This window comes from Boleophthalmus pectinirostris, unplaced genomic scaffold (assembly GCF_026225935.1).
Source record: "Boleophthalmus pectinirostris isolate CB_2022bp ecotype Guang Dong unplaced genomic scaffold, ASM2622593v1 HiC_scaffold_1, whole genome shotgun sequence".
NCBI classification, from domain to species: Eukaryota; Metazoa; Chordata; class Actinopteri; order Gobiiformes; family Gobiidae; genus Boleophthalmus; species Boleophthalmus pectinirostris.
Window position 1 is genome coordinate 32,087,641 of NW_026570970.1, and position 22,045 is coordinate 32,109,685.

The 22,045-nt window shown below is 35.8% G+C and overlaps 1 protein-coding gene across 1 annotated transcript; it reads left to right on the forward strand.

Annotated features, from left to right (window-relative positions):
- The first annotated feature begins 210 nt into the window (after positions 1 to 210).
- stk17b (serine/threonine kinase 17b (apoptosis-inducing)) lies at positions 211 to 21,194 on the forward strand. The gene is made up of 7 exons (XM_020925437.2): positions 211 to 759; positions 7,091 to 7,303; positions 10,271 to 10,409; positions 12,033 to 12,159; positions 12,928 to 12,976; positions 13,097 to 13,276; positions 14,160 to 21,194. Exons 1-7 carry the CDS (start codon positions 629 to 631, stop codon positions 14,380 to 14,382), a joined length of 1,062 nt encoding a protein of 353 aa, XP_020781096.1. The 5' UTR covers positions 211 to 628; the 3' UTR covers positions 14,383 to 21,194.
- The last annotated feature ends 851 nt before the right edge of the window (positions 21,195 to 22,045 follow it).

Consider the following 22,045-nt stretch of genomic DNA (forward strand, 5'->3'; position numbering starts at 1 on the left):
TTTACACTGGGCCCTTTGTTATCGCCTAAAGCCACTGCAGTAGTCCGTATATAGGTCACGGTCGCATTGTAGCATAGGCCTGCCCAGTGCTTACAGTCAGCTCTGCACATTGGCCTTCAGCATGGCCTGCCCTCTGCATGGGACCAAACAATTTCAAATCTTTTCAAATCACTACCACCCAACACGCATGCGCAGTCAGTGACGTGTCCACAAAGCGTCTGTCAGGCAGAAGGGATGCAGGAGGAGCGAAGGGTCTCTGCAAAAACTTCCAAACCTTGCACTTTTATCCATGCTGTAACTTTGGGAAATAGTTTACTTAAATCGTGTGTTGTTTGGGATTTTTGATGCCAGTTAGTGTGGCGTTTTGAAGCCGTTTAATTTAGTTTTTAGCCACTTTTCAGTCACTGACCTTCGTGCTAACTCAGCGAGCTAAGTCGGTAAACTAACCTAAACAAACACCGGTGTAGTTAGCGATAATATGTAACAATTATAACGTTAGAGATGTTAAATTTAGCTAGCACGTAGTTTAGGTTTTATATTTTTATTTTGTGGTGGAGTACCGAGCGTGAGAAATCGCTTGCTGGAGGTTTGACTGTCAGCGGGACTGCGATCACACACGAAGCCGAGGATGATGTCTCGAAGGCGGATAGATTGTCGGAGTGGACCCGCTACCACCACGGGGCTCCTCAGTGACATCCACACTCCTATCTCCTCTGATTCTTTCGAAAGTGTCTATGAAATCACCGGAGAACTGGGGAGGTAAGTGGCCAAGACCTTAAAATAATTTAAATAATAAGTTTTTACAGAAATATTTTTTGTTTTGGTCTGGACTATGGACCTTGAAACGACATATAGTTCAATGAAGTGGGTCTGGAGTTTGCATGCATGGGTACACATTGATAAATTTATGAAAGTATAATTTATTACACTATGTTGACGCTTGCATTGGCATTCTTGTGCTTTTTTTACAATTTGGGGCAATTCTTACTCATTTGTGTCTTTTATTTCTAACACCTACAACAATATTTCAATCAAAATACCAATTTATTGTATGACTTAAGTGGCCCTTTTGAAATCCGCTTTGTTTACTTTACAGTACTCCTCCTGTCATTGTGGTTTAATGATTGCTCATGCTTGATAGCTTTGTAATGGCAAAGATCCAGCATTGCCTTTCGTGGCATTTGATAAGCTTATTTCTTCTTATTTATGTATTTCTTTATTTATGTGTAAAGGGACAGCACATATTCATAAATTTAAAATGTATTTAAAATGTAAATGTGCAAAGATTATAGCAAGCGTGGTTAATTTCCATCTTCAGTCCCTCGGCAGGTTGATGTGAAATCATCTACAGGACAGGGAAAAGTACAGCAACAATCACTCAAAAGTACATAACACCAGCACACTCACTGTACACTCACTGTACACTTACTGTACACTTACTGTATACTCATTGTACACTCACTCACTGTATACTCACTGCACACTTATAGTACAGACAATTAATTTCAGACAGTTCGGAGTTAAGAGTTAAAGTGTTAAACCAACAACCCCTCAGTATAAAAAATGTAATTTTGTTAAACATGTTGACATATTTAACCATTGGGCAACCACTTTTTTAAAGCTTTAGAAAATGCTGCAGTGTTGAAAGTTCTCCTATATGATCTGCACTGTATTCCATGTTTGACCTGCTCAATAAGCAAAAGAGAGTTGTCCAAAGGCACTTTTCGTAAACAGCACAGAGCAGTCACCTCTAGAGCTGCTCTTGTTGTTCGATTTTAATTTCTTTTCACAAACTCCTTTAGAGGAGGTGGAGACAGATTATTAAAAACTTTGTATACCAAAATTAAATCTGCATATTTGAATGTGTTATCCCAATTAAGAAATTTGTATTTGTCAAGTATTCTGCAATAGTGATAGCTTTTTGTCTAATATCTTAAGTATTTTCTTTATCGATAATTTCAGTTAATTTAAAAGTAGTTTTGCTTGTCAGAGTCCAAATAGTAATGCAGTAATTTAGGTGCGACAAAATCATGGAATTTAAATACATCATTTTATGACTTATTGTTAGGACCATAAATCTATATTATATTCTACAGTAGTGTTCTGTTAATAGTTAAGAGTTAGGGATGTTAATGAATGAAGAAACCTTGTATATGACCGGTGAGACCTGTTTTATTATAGGAGAAGTCGTGACTTAGTCATGTTTCCTATTAAAAGTGACAGTATAGTAATGGTCATCCAGTAGTCAGTTTCCTCATTCGTTATCTAAACAAGCTGGATAATAAATTGACGTTACAAAATATAAAGCATTATATATTTGTTTTCTGTTGCCTTTTCACAAACATATAAAAGTAACTACTGCAAAAGTAATAAGTTAGACTGCTATTCAAAATATGTGTTATTGTGATTCAAATATGCATCACCAAAACGTGTAAAAGTGGAAAGCAATAGGTTAAGGGAGGTAAGTTACTTGAACTTACTTTGCTCGATGTTTGACTCATTATTGTACCAGTTTTTGTAATGACTTTATGGAGAAGTGTGCTTTTCTGTTTTTTTAAGAGATTAATTATGATTATTTATCTTAATTTATGCATTTTTCTTCACTCAAACTCAAAATACATGAATCAGTCACACCTTTTTTGTTGTGTGATGACACCTATTCACATGCGTAGATACAACTGCACGTGTCGTCACTCATTTGAACTTTTCCAGTAACACGCTGCCAACATAGAGATAGTTACGTAATAGTTTATTGCTCTGAAAACCAACAGCATGCTCCCTCCTTTGTACCTGTTTCATACATAATATTACATAAGAATAATCAGATTTGTTTGGTTTGAGCCACAGGAAATCGATATTTCTACATAACATTAAGCAGATTATAGTGAGTGGAAAGCCTCTGCAAAAAGTAACACAATGGGCATCAGTAAGGTGTATCTGATAGTAGTTTTTACTGTTACTAAAATGACAATTATAGAATGTTGAGCTCAAATTCATATTTATCTCAATTACATTTAAAGTGCATTGTTGTTAATTAGTTAGTGGACTCTTTCTCTATGAAAATTACACAAATGACTATAGAGAAAATGCAATAATATTTCTTGAATGAAAAATTGTTGCTTGTTTAAGAAGGATTTTGGAGTGCTTTTTTTTTTTTTTTTAGCAAAGATCCAGTGTAAAAATGTGACATCATCTTACGGGTTAAGAATAGACTGGAGCACCATAAAAACCTATCTGGACACAATGGCTGGGAATGACCATATTGTTGCCAATGTAGCTAATGTAGTTTAAAGAGCCCATATTACACTTTGTTCTGATGAGTTCTGAGTTCCTCTTTCAAAATGAAAACACTCTGTTCACTGTTGGAGATGTAGACAGACCAATAATTCAGGGTTACCAAATGTGTGTGAATGAAACAAAACAAAACTCCAGGTATGTTTTTAACCATTTTAACATGGGTTTAAGCTCATAAGGCTCTTTTTTGTGTCATCTAGGACCTTTGATACTATCTAATATGCTAAATAAAGATTTAAAAATGTTAAAATATAAATATTTAGTTTGATAAATAAAAGCTTATGATTTAATAATACATTTTATTTATAGAGATTTGAGGACACTCAAAGACGCTTACTGTATTCTTTGATGTAAAGTCTGCAGATTATATTTTCACAATGTGTTACTGAAAGGCCGTATTGATAGCTGGTACAGGGCAGTGCTAAGTTCAAGGGTTTATGAGGAAATCAGTCATATGGAGCAGGAAATACATCTTAATACCTTTCTATGTAACACACCCTCCAACGGATTACAGCTTTCAATCCATTTACTGACTGTATAGTGCAAAGCCTGTGTCACTGCTCCTGTCTGCACCAGCACAGGACTCACAAACAGGAAAACTGTGCTTAAACACCCCCTAATTTTAATATTATACTGCCCCCTTTGATGAATTCTAGAACTGGCCTCTCAACCCTGATCTTTGTTCAATGGTTTTACTGTACGGCTTTATTTACAGAAACAACTGAGCTTTATTAGTTCAAATATTCTACCAAATGAAAGGGCTATAACCGACTGAACAAAGCGCCCCAGAGAGTACATCACTAAATGCAGCTTTTATCAAATCGTAAAGTGTTTTCATCAACTGTGAACCAGGAAGTAAGGCTAGTGCGCTGTTATCATAGATAATGTTTTCAAGAAATGTAAGATGAGTTACTTTGTGGTCACCAACCAGAAGGTAGGTGGTTCAAAACTTAATTGAGTGTAGTTAAGTCACTGAGCAAGGCACTTCCATGACCAACTTTATAAAATTATTGGGTATGTAATGGAATGGATGGTTGCTAATGGAAGGCAAAGTTGACAACCTCAGTTTAAGGGAAACTTTTGTACAAAAAGCCAAAATGTAAATAAAAATGCTGTAAATGTATTATGGTTTAAAAATGCAGCTGTATTATTTTATATATTTAGTATTTTATCTATGTACTTCAGATAACAATTAACAAGTATCAACATACATGTCTCTGTACTAGTGACAATTATTCTGATTAATTGTTGCGGCCCTATAAAATATATTTGATTTAAATGTAAACATTTTTACAGTTTCATACTCCTAGTCTACACATGTTTACGTAAACTTGAACCTCCCCCACCCCAGTGAACCTGTATGTAAACAATAGACTGTGTAACTGTAATGCATGAGCTCATAGGTTACATTAGACCTTTGTAATCCCAGTGTCTTTGAATGCATCACAGACACAGCACAAAGATGGCTCTGTGTGGTCTGCTGGGATCATGAAGCAAACCTGTGATTGTCTATGACCAGAGTAATGTGATGTCTTCTGAGCATTTCTGGTGGTTTCAAAACACGAGGAAGGAAGTGCGCTCATGTAGAAACTTAAAAAAGGGGAAATTACTTTAGCCTTGCAAAGTGTGTGAATTTTTTGGAAAAAGATGCTTAAATAGTTGCGCACATTGTGAGCTATAGCCAAATATGTAGGAACAGCTAATTTCTGACTACATTGTGACTAGTTGCTCTGCCTACACTTGTAACAATAAAATCAGAGAGGTGGATGGATGATGGATGGATGGATTTTGTAGTGGGGGTTGGAGATGTTCTTGCTTTACCTGGATGTTCCTCAGTGTAGCATTAAACATGTAGTGGATGTCTAGTTCTATGAGGGTCTATGTGTTTTATTGCTTAAGACATACATTCTTACTGTGTACATCTTGCTACAGATCTGACTAGTAACTTGGCTTAGTGGGATTACCTGCTTGTTTCCATAGAGAGACAAGTTTAATGTCATACCGTAGATCATTGCAGGCAAAGGTAGATAATGGCTTCTGGTTTGTGCCAAAACGTCAAAAACAGTGTCCCTTTTCTTCCTTGGACCATAGTATATTTTTAAAGGACCTATAACATGCTATGTTCTTATCTTGATTATAATGTTCTTTCCTCATCTAAAACATACCTGGAGTTGAGTTTTGTTTCATTCACACTTGTTTAAATCCATAGGTCTTCACTAGAATAATTTGAAATAATTTCAGCCCTGGTCGTGTCTGTCTCTACTGAACAAAGCATGTTGAGCTTTGGAGATGAAGACTAATAACAAAGGATTACTTAAATCTGTGTGAAGGAAACAAATCACTGCTCCAGATATGTTTTTTGATGAGATAACAACATTATAATGGCTTAAATCTCACAAGAGTCATTTTATTACAATAATTTTAAGTTTTGTTCAATTTTCAGAGGTTCAAATAAAACATTAGCAACCTCAGATTTTCGTGTTAACTATTTTGTATTTATATTCATGGGTTTAGACTTCCTGGTGTATGTAAATTCCTGAGGACTTCCCCATTGAAAGATATAATATTTTCTTTGAATTGGTTATTGCTGTGGCAATAGTTATAATTTCTTATCATTGTGAAAACCATTAATTTGTCAAGACATTTCACGGCCCTACCTTGCCGGCCAAATGTTTGTTTACATCTTTCTTATCTCTGTTGCGTGAGAACAGAAGCTAGCTTAGATAAACTAAATGCTGCTAATTGGTCTCTATAATGTTTCGTAAACATGTCTGTCATAGAGTTGGATTGTTGATGTTCAGGTTTTTCGGCTCCTGTGAATTTTGACACTTTAATCTGAATAGGCCCTATGCAGGTGGTTACCATAACAACAACTATGATCCCATCAAAACAAAACAGAAGCCATATAATCTGACCGGAATGTCTCTGTATTGAGTTCCTATGAAAACCATGTCTATTATCTGTGCAGTTGTAGCTTTAGGGCCATGACAAATAATATGTGATCATGGAAGTGAAGTCATAAGTGAAGTAGTAGTCTCCAGTTTTTCAATGGTATGAATTTTATTTTTTATATATATACATTTTTTGTCAAGTTCCCATAGTGAATCAGACGCACAGTAATGAAATTTGACTTCAGATGCCCTTCGTTTTGCAGCCATCCATTTGCATATGTTGTCATGTTACAAAACGTAGGGTGTCTTAACACTTACGTGCGATGATGAGATTCAAAAAATGAGATTAGACTTTACTCCATTATGGGTTAGTTTTATAAACACAGGGTTGTGGATGTTTAAACATAATTTCAATTGAAAATTCTTTTTCCTTATTATAGTTTCATTATGCAGAGTAGTAAACAGTATAGACAATATTTATGTTAGTTGTAATTTGAAATCATATATTTTTGGGGCAAATTATCAAAATCGGCTCTACGTAACGGACATATTATAAACTGAATATCCCAAGTACATTGAAGCTTCTTTGTAGCCGTTGCCCCGTTTGACCCAGTTTTACCCCTTCCCCCTCAGATGGAATCCCTGTTGAATGTGGGACATGGCTTTGTGCATGACCCAAACAAAACAAATACAGTGAGAACCCAAATAACAGAACAATATGAGGCTTAGAAATATATAAATAATAAAAACCGAAATCATTCAAACTAGATAGGAAATGACTGGCTTATGATTTAGGATACTGTTGTTTCATTCACATATGTTTGAGTAATCCGACTGTGCTACCATTGTACTGTTGTACTAACGAAAAATCTGACCATATATTCTTCTCTTCGTCTCTTGTCCAGGGGTAAGTTTGCGGTGGTGAGGCGCTGTGTGGAGAAAGCCTCAGGTAAAGTGTTTGCTGCTAAGTTCCTGAAGAAGAGGAGACGAGGGCGTGACTGCAGAGCAGAGGTAGTCCATGAGATGGCTGTCCTGGAGATGACCCGAAACAACGCCCGAGTGGTGAACCTGCACGCCGCCTACGAGACCGACCACGACATCGTCCTGGTGCTAGAATAGTGAGTCTACACAAAACTGTTCTATTGATACTTCTACATGTATCTCTATTGGTGGAATATTCAGCAGTTACTTTGGTGACACAAAGAAAACACAGACTAAAAAGTTTTAAGATAGTCTGAAAACTCCAAGAAAAAATACAAAATGCATTTAAACAGCACATTTTTAGCAGAAGAGCGTTCATGGTCCTATTTAGGCCTTTGATTTTCATTTTTCTCTTTCTGGTCAGATCGTGTTAAAACAAAGGTCAGTTTGAAGTTTAACTTGAGTAACAGAGCTTCTAACAGAATAGTGCTTTAGTTGGCATCACACCCCCAGAGAATGTTAAAGACATCAGCTGCATAGTAACACTTATTTAAAGCTTTCAACTGTAAGAGTACCAATACCAGATGTGAAAACTGTTCTTAGGCCTGTCCAGATAAATACCATATCAAGTTATCGTTCCGTACACGGCAAATGGAATAATAATTTTTGGAGGTCACTATTTGTCATGGGTACTTTTTCTTTACACTAGTGGGAAAATTTTGGCCTGCTTCATCAGCTGGTTTCACTTCATGGAAACTGCCTGACCTCGCAGCATTAGGATTTGTTCGCTCAATGGTAGGGGGTACCTTTTTTATTTAACCAGTTGCTTCTGTTTGGTCGTGACGTATGTACTAACGGGGCTAACTGGTATATTAAGCTTTTTCCAAATCCTGTAGGAAGAGGGCAATAACTTCTTTCCCCTTGATAAAATTCACCAAACATTCTCTTTGTTCTGGCTTTAAATCCTCGATCTTGGGAATCATTGCCAGCACAGAATGTATGGCTTCGTCCATTTTGACCACTTTGTTGTGCTGTACCACAAAAGGGACACAGTCATGGCTTCACAGCTCTTCGCTGATTGGCCGGTGCGCGGTCTACAACCTCCGGGGTTCTTGCAAACCGTCTACTGTATTCCTGACCTAGTCACTGGAGAGAAATGAAATAGAGTGGAGGCACTAGGTGGAGCTAGCCTGGCTAGGAATATTGTGGTTATTTTTCTGTTCTATGATAATATATGAGCTGTAGAAGAGTGAATTATGAACTTCTGTGACTCATTATAGATACAAACTAACGGTCATTGCAGCTTTTTTTAAACAATGTTGTTCATTTAGAGCACATTTTGATGATACTTCTTTATGGTTTGGTTTAAATATTACTGTTCATCGTCAATATTTACTTCAACAATATATTACACTTAAAAATATGTTTTTGTGACAGGCCTGTCTGTTCCCTCATCTGACCTTTGTTCAGGCTCACCAGTGCTCTCTGCTCTTTTCAGGCCAAAGCAGTACACTAGCAGACAGCAGTAACATAGATAGCATCTAGGTGGTGATATGTGTGAATACACCAGTCACGGGTGAAGTTTCTTGTGTCTTAATTGAGGACACAAGTTAACAACAGTATTGATACCGAAAAAAACACACAAATAGAATGCATTTTGACCTTTCTTGATCTATATCAGAATTATTCTAAGACCACACAGTACTGTTAAATATACTACTAATATTGTGTTTAGAACATTTCAAACCTTTTCCTTAGTATCTAGGTCAAGTTTAAAAATGTATTAGCGTGACAAGGACAAATCGATACTCACATTTGACAAACCAAATTTTTCAGTGTCATTTTTCAAACATAGGTGTTAAGTATTAATATGATTTGTGAAGGTACTTAAAGCCTATAATGATATGGCGCTGTTATCTGGCCAAACCTTTTACTAATCTTTTGCTTTTGTCTCGTGAGCTTTTCTTCAAATGCGAAAGTCCAAAGTCCTGTTTAGTTTTAAAACTAAACAGAAACTAAACCGACATGTTCCCATTACATTTATCTGAACTGTATTTTACCCGACCAACCCTTGAAACTCTTTATGTTTTTAAATCAGCTTTATCTGACACTTACCGGTAATTCATCACCTATTTAAACTGACAATCGAAGTACATTGACGGACAGCTCTTCAATAGGTCAATACTGTGTTATTGGCTGTCATTTGGGAAAGGCGTGCTTGGTTCTTTCTTGTTGCAAATATTTTCTTAAATCAAAAAGCAAAAAAACAATTGACTTTGAACCTGTTGACATCAGCTGATCCTAAAAATATACATGAACTAAGAACTAACCACATTAATAGTTATAATGTTGTTTAGTTTGCGTAGAGCTTAGACGTCTTGGCTGTGGAGTTGTCAATAATAATTTGCAGATCAGATGCAACAATGACTTTGCAATATTTTATTTGAAATCTCATTGTACACATGTTGGTCAATTATATTAGGAGAAAACAAATTTAAAGGTGGACCACTAAGTCACTTTTCTGTAGATGTTATTGCTTTGCCTTGCTTGTGTCATCAATGGCTGACTTAGTAACTATTAAAAAGAATCAATTCTTACTTTACATCCTCATTTTGTGCGTTTTGTTTACCAGTACCAGACTAAAATCTTTATGATCCTCTACGGGACTTGTTATTTCGGTAGTTGATCCTTTGCAAACCTGAATAACTAGAAGGGCATTAAAAAGAGGGGCACAGAAGGGTTGGTCTGTTTAGTCAGTGATAAACCATGAGTGAGTAATCAGGAAACTCTTGCACGACTCTTGCTCAAAGTTGTGCCATAGCCTGTTTATGAAATGACTAATATGAAAAAATAGTGATTGAGAAATCCACTAGATGATAACACGCAAAAATGAAAGAGTCTGCAGTTCGTCTGGTCATGATAACACATTTTGACATTGTTGAAGAAAACATGATGATAAACGAAAATACTGATACAAATTTTTGCCACTGACACAAAAAACACTCTGATCTAAACAAACAGTATGGTTAAAACAAACATGAACTGCAATAAATAAACAGTAGAATGAAGAACTTTTAGTTATATTTCTGCAGGATAAGAAGATTTGAGCTGTAGAAGGTTGAGGGTGATCATGTTCTAACCACATATTTTCCTCTTGTCTTCAGTGCTGCCGGAGGAGAGATCTTCGACCACTGTATTTCTGATGAGCTACTCCCCGAGGCTCAGATCACTCGTCTCATCAGACAGACACTGGAGGGAGTGCACTACCTCCACCAGAGCAGCCTTGTGCATCTGGACCTCAAGGTACAGTACACACCAATATATAATAATACATTGCCATGGTTACGTGCAGACTAGGGTTGTCAAAAGTATTGCAACTCTGATACCAATCAATACTAAAACTAGTATTGAAACTAGATACTCATTTGAGTGTATTGATAATAAAACACACACATTCACATTCACAGGACAGAAATGAGCCTTTCCTGAATAGTTTTAGAATGATCTTGAGCTGTATCAGAACAAGTGTGAAACCAAATAGACTAGTATACCACTATGGACCACAATGGAAGCTACCTGGACAAATAACTGTTACCTAGCAACCGTAATATTAATAAGGGCCAAAACTTGTCTAAATTGCACAATAGTTATGATTTGACTTACAAAGATGACAACATCTTTGTTAAATGAAGATGGATGGATGGAATTTTCTGTGTTTTAGAACGCTGCATTACTTCCTGTATATATTTTACACAAACTGCCACTTGACTGATGTAAAACTATGATAAATATTTACCACTTTGGTGGGCTACCAAACCAAGTAATAATTAGAAAAACATGAAAATATATGTACTTTTAAGATGCATTTGTAGTGTATTGGACAATACAATTAGATTAGCAGAATATATTGGTAATGGCAGCTTTGAGTCACTCATGTAAATAGTATAATTTACAACAATACTATTATAGTCTAATTAAAGATGTGCTACACTGTAATCATCATACACACTACACGGTGACTGGCTCAGGACTGTAATTACTCTAAATGTGTGATCTCATAGTTTTCTCCTACTGTCTATTGACCAATATTATTCAGAACTATTATGTGGAATTGATTTAATTGTTCAGCAAATGTCAGGTTAGTCATGTTGTTGATGCAATTTTGACTCTTGAGTAAAATATGTTCTCAAACTGGGTATAGTAAACACAGCCAATCCTCTGTCTATAAAACATGTGGGTTGGAGCAGAGAACAGATTTAGGAATAAGAATTTGTTTTGTTTTATACTTGTTTATGTTCAAGAAATGAATATTGAAATCTTGTATTTGTTTTTATAGTAAACCATTAGATTGTGATCTATTTGAAGGCTAGCTAGTATAATTCAAGAAGATATTAAAAAGACAAGTTAAAACACAAAATAATAAAAAAGGAGTAGGTACAAGTGAAACTATAGAACTTACTCCTTTTGTGTAATATTGACTTACTTCATTTAAAGCCACAGTATGTAACTTTATAGTCAAATAGAATTGCATCTCCACAAACCTGACTCTCATTTGGCCTGGAGGAGGGCCTCATCCTGCTTGTTTTCATGAAAATGCTGTTCCTTTTTGCCATAATATACCACATTATGGCATAAAACGTATCTGTCTCTATTGAGGAATGTGCTGAAGTAAGATGTTCACTTTCTATTTCCGTGGAATCATGTAGTTGATTTTCCACCTCCAGAAAGTTATATATAGTACCTTTAAGAAGACAATACAATGTTACATACATACATAAACATTATTTAGTCTGTTTGCTTTACAGAATTGACTTTTCAAATGTCTTATTTCTTGCACACATTTATAAAACATTTCCATCTTTGCTCCATTCAGAATGTAACTGTGAACTGCTTATTTCACATAACTAATCCTTTCTCTCTTCTCAGCCTCAGAACATCCTCCTGACCAGTCTGACTCCAGTGGGCGACATTAAAATCGTGGACTTTGGTTTGGCTCGACGGCTTGGAGCGGTCGGAGAGCTCAGGGAGATCCTGGGCACACCTGAATATGTGGGTAAGGACTGAACACGTGCACCATAGACCACTGGGTAATAATTATACATTTTATTTATATAACGCTTTTCCAGACACTCAGACTCTGCTAAAATTGTGCTATATTAAAAACATGGAAAGCAGTACAACATTTAGGCTTCAAAATTTGTTATTGTGATAGGTGTGACTCAAACTTGCTCAAACTTCTCACTCACGTCTCATCTCTCAGAGCTCCAATCTACTTCTGTCTCTTCTCCGAAAGCCCTGATGCCCTGTTTTTGGATTGAACCACTCATTTTCATATTAAATTCTCTTTTTATAGATAAACAAACATTGAAAGTAGCATACGGAACATTTTTGTCCATACGTTTGAGACCCCTGAACCACAGACCAGTGAGTGAAAGAGCTTCAGTTTGGATTTAGCTGAAGTCAAAACCACGAAAATATGTATAATGTCTGCGAATGTCATTTTAACTTAGAAACTGTATTAGTAATTAGGAGACATATGGCAAATAGATTTCATTTGTATCATATTTATCCGACAAAATGAAGGCAACCTGAGCAGGGATGTCTATGGTGAGATCCAAACATAACAAAGTTTTGTATGTAGAGAGTTAATCTTTCACGAAATGTGTGATTAAAGTGCATATAATTATTTTGTTGTTTAGGAGAAAAGACTGTAGGCATACTATTTAAACTTGAATCAAAATTAATACAAATCTGGGCCAAAAAAATTACCTATTAATAAATAAATGTGAAATGAATAAATAATGTTCTGTTTTGTCTTTAGCTCCTGAGATCTTGAACTATGAGCCCATCACAACAGCCACAGACCTATGGTGAGTCAAACCCAAATCCAAACTATATATTTTCACCCACCTCAAATCTAAACTCTTCACCCTTCACTGCTGTTGCATGTTTAAATAAAGCTTAATTCTGTGTTGTTTTTTTCTTTTTAGGAGCGTGGGGGTGATCGCGTACATGCTAGTGACCGGAGAGAGTCCTTTTGTGGGGGACGATAAACAGGAGACCTATTTAAACGTGTCTCAGGTCAATGTGGACTATAGCCGCGAAGCCTTCTCTAGAGTCTCTGAGCTCGCTGTGGACTTCATCAGAAAACTGCTTGTCAAAGCCCCAGAGTAAGTGAAACGGTGTAATCTTTAAAGGTGCTATTCTATGCATAACCTTCTCTACATACAACATTTCTTTCTTACTTTTGCATATCGTACACTCTCTGATCACTCACTACTTGTTTTTAGGTTAATTTAACTGACCTAAAAGCTATGGACAAGTATTAATTGAATCTGATTTGCCCAGTTTAATTTGGTTGTGATATTTGGTCTGATTAAAATATTTGTGTTATGAAAATCTGGGGGTGGAAAGTCAACTGTATAACTCCATGGAAATACAATGGAAAGTTATGCAAGTTGTTTCTATATCTTTCAGTTCAATAAACACATCAATAATGAAAAAAACTGCTTTTATTTTAGTCTATTTTTGGCACACACAAAAAAAGTTACATAAGAGAAAATACAATAGAATCCAAAATCTTTAACAATGTATATATAGTGATGCATATATTTGCAATATCAGCCATACCAGTTTGTCAAAGCCTGATCCTGTCAGATCTCAGAAGCTAAGCGAGGCCGGGCCTGGTTAGTACATGGATGAGAGACTGCTGGGAAAATCAGGTGCCACAGTGGGGCGCCAGTCGCAAAAACTGTTGTTGTGTCCTTAGACAAGAAACTTCACCCACAATGCCTAGTATTAAGGTGGTGTGTGTGAGTGATGGTGATCGGTGGTGCCGATGGCGTAGATTCACAGCCGTGCTTCCCTCAGCTGTAGCTACAATAGTATCTTACCACCACCAGGTATGAAGTGAATGAATAATGATCTATGAAACGTCTTTGTGACATATGTTTGTGAAAAGTTCTCTATAAATTAAAACTTACTTACTTACATATCGCCCGAGACAATTATAAACACATCAATTTTGAACCATCTCCTCTCTCTCCTCTTCAGAGATCGTCCCAGCGCCGCAGAGTGCATGAGCCACCCCTGGTTATGGCAGCAGTCCCTCTCGTTGACCTCTGACCCCTCCTGTGCCCTCCGCCCTGTCCGTGAGCGCAGCTGTGGCACCAAATGGACCATCCCACCCGAGGACACAGAAGACAAGGAGAACATGATCGACTCGCCTCACTCTCACGCCAAAAAGTTCAGGTTGGAAGAAGACGGGGACTTTTGAGATATGGAGAAATCTTTTTTTTTTTAATATATATATATATTAAGCTTTTAAATTGTTTTATTATTATTATTGTTAAGACTGTGCAAAACCAGAGGCTCGATGCTCACTGCCCGCATTCAATATAATCTGCTATAAGCTCTGCATTTCAGCCAAAGATAACATGTGAGATGCATTACTGATTCAGTGATAGTCAAGTGTTTTGTTTTCTGTCAAAATCCATTATAACAGCTTCAGTCTCAAAAAGAAGTATATGCTACACTGAAGAAATAGGTTATGTCTTCATCATCTGTCCATGGGTTTTAGAAGTATCAAAAATGATTAAAATCTTAAACTATATCTTTCGAATGGTGAAAATTCCTCAAAACGTCACTTGTAAATTATCAAATATAATCAGAAGTTGGAGAGAAGCACAGGTCTTAGTGTGTGTACAAAATATCTAAAATGCTCTGGACCCAGTTTTGTAGTACATAGTCTTAAGTACTGTGATAGCTTTCCAAATTTTAGCCATTTTTCTTGAATATTTCTTAGATAGCACATTAAATTAAAATAGCGTTGAAGATTTTGTCAGAATTCCAATATGAACTAGAGAAAGATCCACTTCCAGATTTGTGTCTTTAGCATAGCAACCAATTAGCATAGCAGCCAATTAGCATAGCAGCTTAGCCTTACATTGTTTAGCCATTATTCTGAGCTGTCTTGTTCCTCTCCGCTAAAAATGTATTGGTAAAATTATGTCTAATAGACTCAAAAATACAAAACACTTGACTATCCTCACCTCTTGATTAAATGGTGTAAATAATTCCAGGTTAGACCAGCGTGTGTAATCTAAGTATTTAATGATAGCTGTTTAATTGTCTGTTATTCTTAAAAAGGGGGATTTTTAAACCCACTCCTGGATGAGTGTTAGTTGTCCCTGTTCAAATGAAGGCTAGTATTTTGAATATTTGTTGTATTTTTCTATGCAATAAGTCAAGTTTTAAATGTCTTTTAAATTAAACAATATCATAGCAATAGCAATGATAGTATAATACCAGCATTTATTATTTTTACTATTAAAGGGCCAGGCAGCGTTAAATATAGCACAAAATGAATGACTGCATACATAGTTTTATATAAAATGTGGTTAAATATATTCCTGTTGCGTGTTCCAACATTCCTATTGCACTTCCAACGAAAACTTTCATTTACAGATTTTCTTTCAACATTCCTACAGTTTATTTTGCTTTTTCAAAACATATTGGATTGCCCTTCTGTTTTAATAGTACGCTTTTTTTCCTTTGTATTGAGTGTCCTTCTGAAGAACCATTGGTAGGTATTACTGCACGTTCCTCAAGATAGATTTCCCCTTCACAATAAAAGTATTGGGTATGTTTTTAAATTTACTACTATTTAATATGATACATTCCTCATATCCTCCCCTTCACAATAAAAGTCTCAAGTGTGATGCATTGAAAAACCTTGATCATTAGTACATAACTTGAACCTATATGTAATATAGTTTTTTCTTACATATGTCTTATCAGTTTTCCCTTTTTAAGGAAATATGTGAAAAATAAACAATTATTACTACTTGAAAGCACAAAGCATTCCTAACGGATACAACAGAAACCTGCAAAATCTAATATTTTAACTTTTTAATTCTAAAGAGAAACCTGAGCCATTTTATGTCACCAATTTTCTCCCCACTGGTAGAAAATTATCACTTTAAAGGAGCACAGTGTAACTGGTGGAGGGTCAACCAAAAAAAATGTTATTCCACAGTGTGGCATTTGACTTATCCATCTCCATGGAGACAAGCAGGTGACACAACCAATTAATAGTCGGATCTGTGGAGAAGTGAGCTCGCTCAGAGCAGGAGTGCATGTTTTTCAAGATATTTCTGAGCAGTAAAATGCCTGTAATTAAATAAATGGGAGTTAGATTTGTTAAATGTCATACTGTGGACCATTCCATGCACATCAACCAATATCTCCCTGGAGACAAGCCATCTCTTCAAAAAAGTTACATAGTGCACCTGTAAATGAGAAAATTATACTTATTTGACTACTCAAAATAAGATTAACATTCAGAAGAAGTAATTTAAAGAGATGCTTCATTTTTGCTGTGCTGTTTCTATTCACGAATCTTTGCGTCATCATTATTAGCCAACCGTAAGTTAAAGGACATTTTGTTCACATGCTGCCCGTGCACTTAGTCAGATAATTTCATCATAAATATCAGTTCCTATTTCTTTATTTACAAAAATTGGCACTTAGCTTAAACTGATAAGGCAACACGAATTTCACTTCCTGAATTGTAATCTTACATTTAGTTTTTCTCTGGTGCCTGAAGTTATATATCTATCTCAATACTCAGGACAGTATGTTAACTTTATTTTGAAAAATTTAAAGGCCTACTATACTTATTTATGTGCTGGACTTTTATTTTGGTGTAAATATATTGTGGTCTTAAAACTAAAGGAAGAGGGGAAACAAGTTGGTGGAAATTGCTAGAAATTAGGTGATGTTTTAAAATGAGAGTATTGGTTGGTTAGTGGTTGCTATAGTGACATAAAGGTGAAGTGAATTGATCATTTTGAAAGTTGAAGGATTGTGAAAGTAGGGTTTGTAACTCAGGGTTCCCACATTTAAAACAAGCGTGTTACAATTTATATATTTTAAATTTCTAGTTTTTAACAGTCCCTGCCCTCTAGCTTTCAGAAATGTTATAATTTATAGGATAGGTTTAAAATGTTAAATTTCTTTGCTTGTTTGACCCTATATTTCGATATCCTAATTATTTACTGCAATGAGTTTATACGTGCTTTTTACAACTCTCAGACCAGAGCAGATTTTTGCCGTCATCTTCAGCTGGCATTCTAACAGTGCATGTCCTGATTATCGAAACAAACAAATGAAAACGCTTTATAATCGGCGACAGACCTCACACTTATTTTGACCTGAAGAGCTGCTGCTCTGTATTGGGGCAAGACATGTTTTGCTCAAATGCATGGGATAAAAATCAGGTACATGGCCTTTATTAGGTCAAATTGTATAGAAAATAACCTTTTATATTTTCCTAGAAAGAGATTTATTGAAAACTGTGGGAACCCTGATCGTGAATGGACAAGAATGTGGATCGAAACGTGATATGAGTGTTCGTGTTTTGTTGCGAGGAAAGAGGAATTTCACGAAGGCGTTGTCAGAAAGCTGAGATATGTAAGAAAAGAAGGTTTAGGACGAAGAGCTTGAATTGAACGGACATTTTTTATTGTGCGGATTTGAGAAGTATTAAGAATGATCCACTGTACAGACTGTGCAGCATGAGGAGCTATTGATGTGGGATTAACCAGCTTTTGTTAAATTGTAATGGATTTCTACTTCATAACAATCAACCAAAACATTATAACGTTACAAAGAGTAATTTGTCCTCATATTTGTATGTGTTCTGATCGTGAAAAATGGGAGAGTTTTTGAGCAAGTTTGATCAAATGTGATGGCTACACAACTGGGTCAGAGCACCTCCAATACTGCAGCTCTATCGGGCATGTTTCCAGTCTGTAGAAGTGCTGTAGACCTTGGTTTAGTCCAGTGTAGGAACTGCTTTAGTCCTAGATCTTGTGGTAGACCTGGGTTAGACCTGGTGAAGTCCTAGTTTAGACCTGGTTTAGTACCAATCTCTTGTTTTTTTTTCTGTCTGCACTGTCAATCTAAAATGCTTTAGACCTGGTTTAGTCTTGGTGTAGTCCTAGTGTTTCCAGTCTCCAGTGGTCAGTATCTGTCAGTGCGGTCAGTGTTTAGTTCTGGTTTAGTCCCATAATAGACCTAGTTCAGACTTGAATTAGACCATTTTTAGAGGTTTAGAGCTGGTTTAGTCCTGTTTTTTATTGCAGCCCTTGCCAGGTCTTCCCATCTGCTGTGGTTCATATCTTAAAGTGCTTTAGGTTTAGACCTAGTTTAGACCTGGTTTAGACCTGGTTTAGACCTGGTTTAGCTTAGTTTAGGGCAGTTTTTGTGAGTTTTTCTGTGTCTACAATGGTCAGTAATGTCAAAAGTTCCCCAAGGAAGGAACAATAGATCTTTAGAACAGGTGTAGTGAAGAGTGTACCTCAAATTGCTGAAACGTACTCTATAATCTAATAGAGAGCTATGTTAATCAGTTGCATTTGAAGTTTCATTATAAATCAGTTAGTCATAATGTTTTGGTTGATTAGTTTAAGATTGCAGGCAGCTCTGGGCCCATTCCCTCTCATGTTATGAGGTGCCAAACATAAAGTCTATTGTATCCACGTTGTATTGTTGTGGTTGGGACAATAGCTGTTCTTTCTTTGTGGAGAGGGGCGTCCACAGCCACTGATCTCATCTCCATTGAATGCTGTCATCGAAAAACTGTACAAAATCAAAAATAAGGCTGCTTAGAAAGAACTCGGTGCTTGAAAGTAAAGTTTGTATATTTATGCTGCGTTCATGTGGTCTTTGAAAAATTATATAATTAAATATAAAAATGCATTATGTTGTGGTGTGATATGACAGTAGTTTCTAAGGAACTACTTGGACAATTTAGGATTACAACAATTTGTCTTAGCTTCCTCTTTGAGGTTAGGTAGGTTACCATAGTAATTACCAAACTGTACCAATTTTGCTAAACAGTTTTTGTACAATCTGGACAGTGTTCTTTTAGAATAGACACCGGATAACCACTGACTTTTGATTTCATCGAAATAAGTATTGGTTCGTATTAGTATACGGTTGTGCAATTAGTCAGATTTTAAGATTGACTCATTTTTATTAGGAAATACTGAGCTTGGATCTTTTTAATGGAGAGGTTCACAGCCAGTCAGTAAAAGCATGTGGTTTGGAGCAGAGTTCAGACTGTGGAGGAATAAATAGTGTTTTTGTGTTAAATGATTAAATTAACATTGAAGACAAAAAAAGCTATTCATTTTTTCTATTTTCCAGCCTTTCTAGCATTCAGTTAAATCGAATTGAACTATTATAGACAGCAACACCACCATAACGTCATTAATAATTTGTATATAGCACAGTTAGTTGTCTGGCAACTCGATCAAACCCTTTGCAGACCACACGAAAGCAGCATATTGGTATTTAATGAAGCAGGGCCAGTACTACTTCCTGTTTGGTCCACCACTGTAAAAGGAAGTCACTTGAAACAGTCGCTCATCTCAATACTTTAATTTAAACGATATAATAAAGATTTCATTGTAGACCTCTTTAAGTTTGTATATAAGGATTGTGTGTGTCAACTATAGCTCCTGTTCATGAACTAAAAGCTGGTGATTTCATACAGCATTGTGCAAATGGCTTCAGCAGGTTTGAAATTAATTTACCACGCTGATCGCAGGATGATTTCAAGATATGACGCTAAAATTTTTACACTGTTTTTGATGCATTAAATATTTTGATCTAGTGTGTCTATTTTGATCTGGAGTGTAGCGGTTCAAATCCTACTCTCGACATAAAAACATCGGTAGAGTGATCAGATCCACAGACCTACAGGATTATGATTATCTTGAAGGCCTATTTTATACAACACAATATACATTTCCTTTTGCGTTTCCTACCTGTTAAAGCCTTTTGCACCGTGCTGTATGTTTAAAACGCACGTCTAATTGAGTTGTACTGTATTGAATGGTCACATATATTGCTGGTATAAGTCTCCATTGTGTCTGTGTCACTTGACCATGACTTATGCTGCGGGCTGGTTTGTTTTCATTCTGTTATTTTCAGCGTTCGTGTGAGAGTCCATTGTTTTGAATAGGTGGGGCTGAGTCGGGGAGCCCCTACAGTAGTTTAGTCATACTATAAATATAAACAGAGGAAAGTGGAGCTATTTTTGTTTGTTTTGGAGGCCACTTCAGATCTTGCATTGAAATCTGTAAACCTATAAGAGCATAACATGGCAGCTTGGGAATTGGAATTTGATGCATTGAAAATGAATGGGAGTCCAATTTGAAATGAAAATTGTAGATTTCTTTTTACGGTGAATGGTTAAGTCAAGCATTCAATAAAAAAGTAGTTATATTGTTAAAAAAAGACTTAGTACATACTGTATTTCTAAAACCTAAATCAAGATCAAACCAGGATTATAGCCAGACTAAACCTTGAGTATATCATTACAATACTAACCCAGAATCAAACCAGGACTGTACTAAGCCTAAAATTGTTCCAAACCTAGACTAAACCTCCAGTAATATATGTTTATTAAACTAAGCAAGAACCAAATCAGGTCTAAACCAGGACTAAAGCAAGACTAAAGCAGGACTACAGGATGAGGAGTCTAACCCAGAACTAAACCAGGATTATACAGACTGAATCAAATCTGGACTATAACAATATTAATATATCCTAAACTAGAACTAAGCAAGGACTAAACTAGGTCTTAACCAGTGAAACAGGAGCAAAACCAGGACTAAACAGGGGCTTAACCAGGACTAAAGTGAAATAATATCAGGAGTAGAACATAAATGCTGACCGGGGAATACATATTTAGTATGTAGTATACAAGATCTTTTTTTTTTTTTTCAAAATCTTGAGTTCAGATTTTGATGCAAGGTCTGATGGGAGCTTTAGAGACTGAAAGATCTAATAAAAGTCAAAACCAGCCACAAGCACAAATGTATTGTTCACGAAATGTTTGTTTATTTTGCATTTTATTTTATATCTATTTTTATTATTGTTTGATTGTTATTGAGCGATGATGATTTGAAAAGACTAAAAAAATAATCTGTGTTGTACTCTGATCTGCTGCAGGCTAATTCCTAGAGGCATTACGACGCAAAACTGGAAAATACATTAAAGATTGTAGAAAATGTATCATGGTGTCTTGTGTTCATTATTAATTAAGGTTTTGCTTCCCCCTACAGGTATAAACTATCAACAACTGTGATTCTTTGATCGCTCTCATAAAAGGTGTATTGTGACACTTTTCTGGTATTTGTAACTGCTTGTCCATCAGATGGTCATTTTAAGTATATAATAAGGAACTTTTCAGGTAAAGCAATAACATCTATAACACCTCCATGGAGACAAGCAGGTGGCATACCCTATACTAGATAGAATACATTGTGCATCTTGAATTCATAATTCATAACATTTTACATAGTTTATTATGCACTACATATTCCATACTTTACTTATTTGGGTAAAAGTTTTTGTTCCTCTTCCCACTGTGAATAAATCTACAAGCGACAAAAGCTTTGAGTTGACCAAATTAAATAATTTGTACACTTGTATTTCTTGCACTGTTCCTTTAGATATGATTGTTATTTATTTATTTATATATTTGATCTTTTGTGTAAATCCTTTGAAAAAAGCAGACTTTGTGCACAGTTTAATGTTTTGCCATTTTAATAAAATTAACCTCAATTTACAAAGGCAGTAATTCTAACATCAGTAGCAGTTTTCTCAAATACATTTTTACTATCACTTGACTAATTTACTTGTACCACAACTTTGTATTACTATTAGCTAGGGATGTAACAATAACTAAAATATTGTGATACTGTATCGACAAAAGTCTTAATAATATTGTGGGACATCACAATATATCAAGCCTTTTTGCTTAAATGAATAATTATTGTGCAGCAATGGCTAAAAAGCAGATAGAACAACATAGACCATGATCCTTTGCTCTGTATTAGTCCAGACGTCATGAAGAAATAACT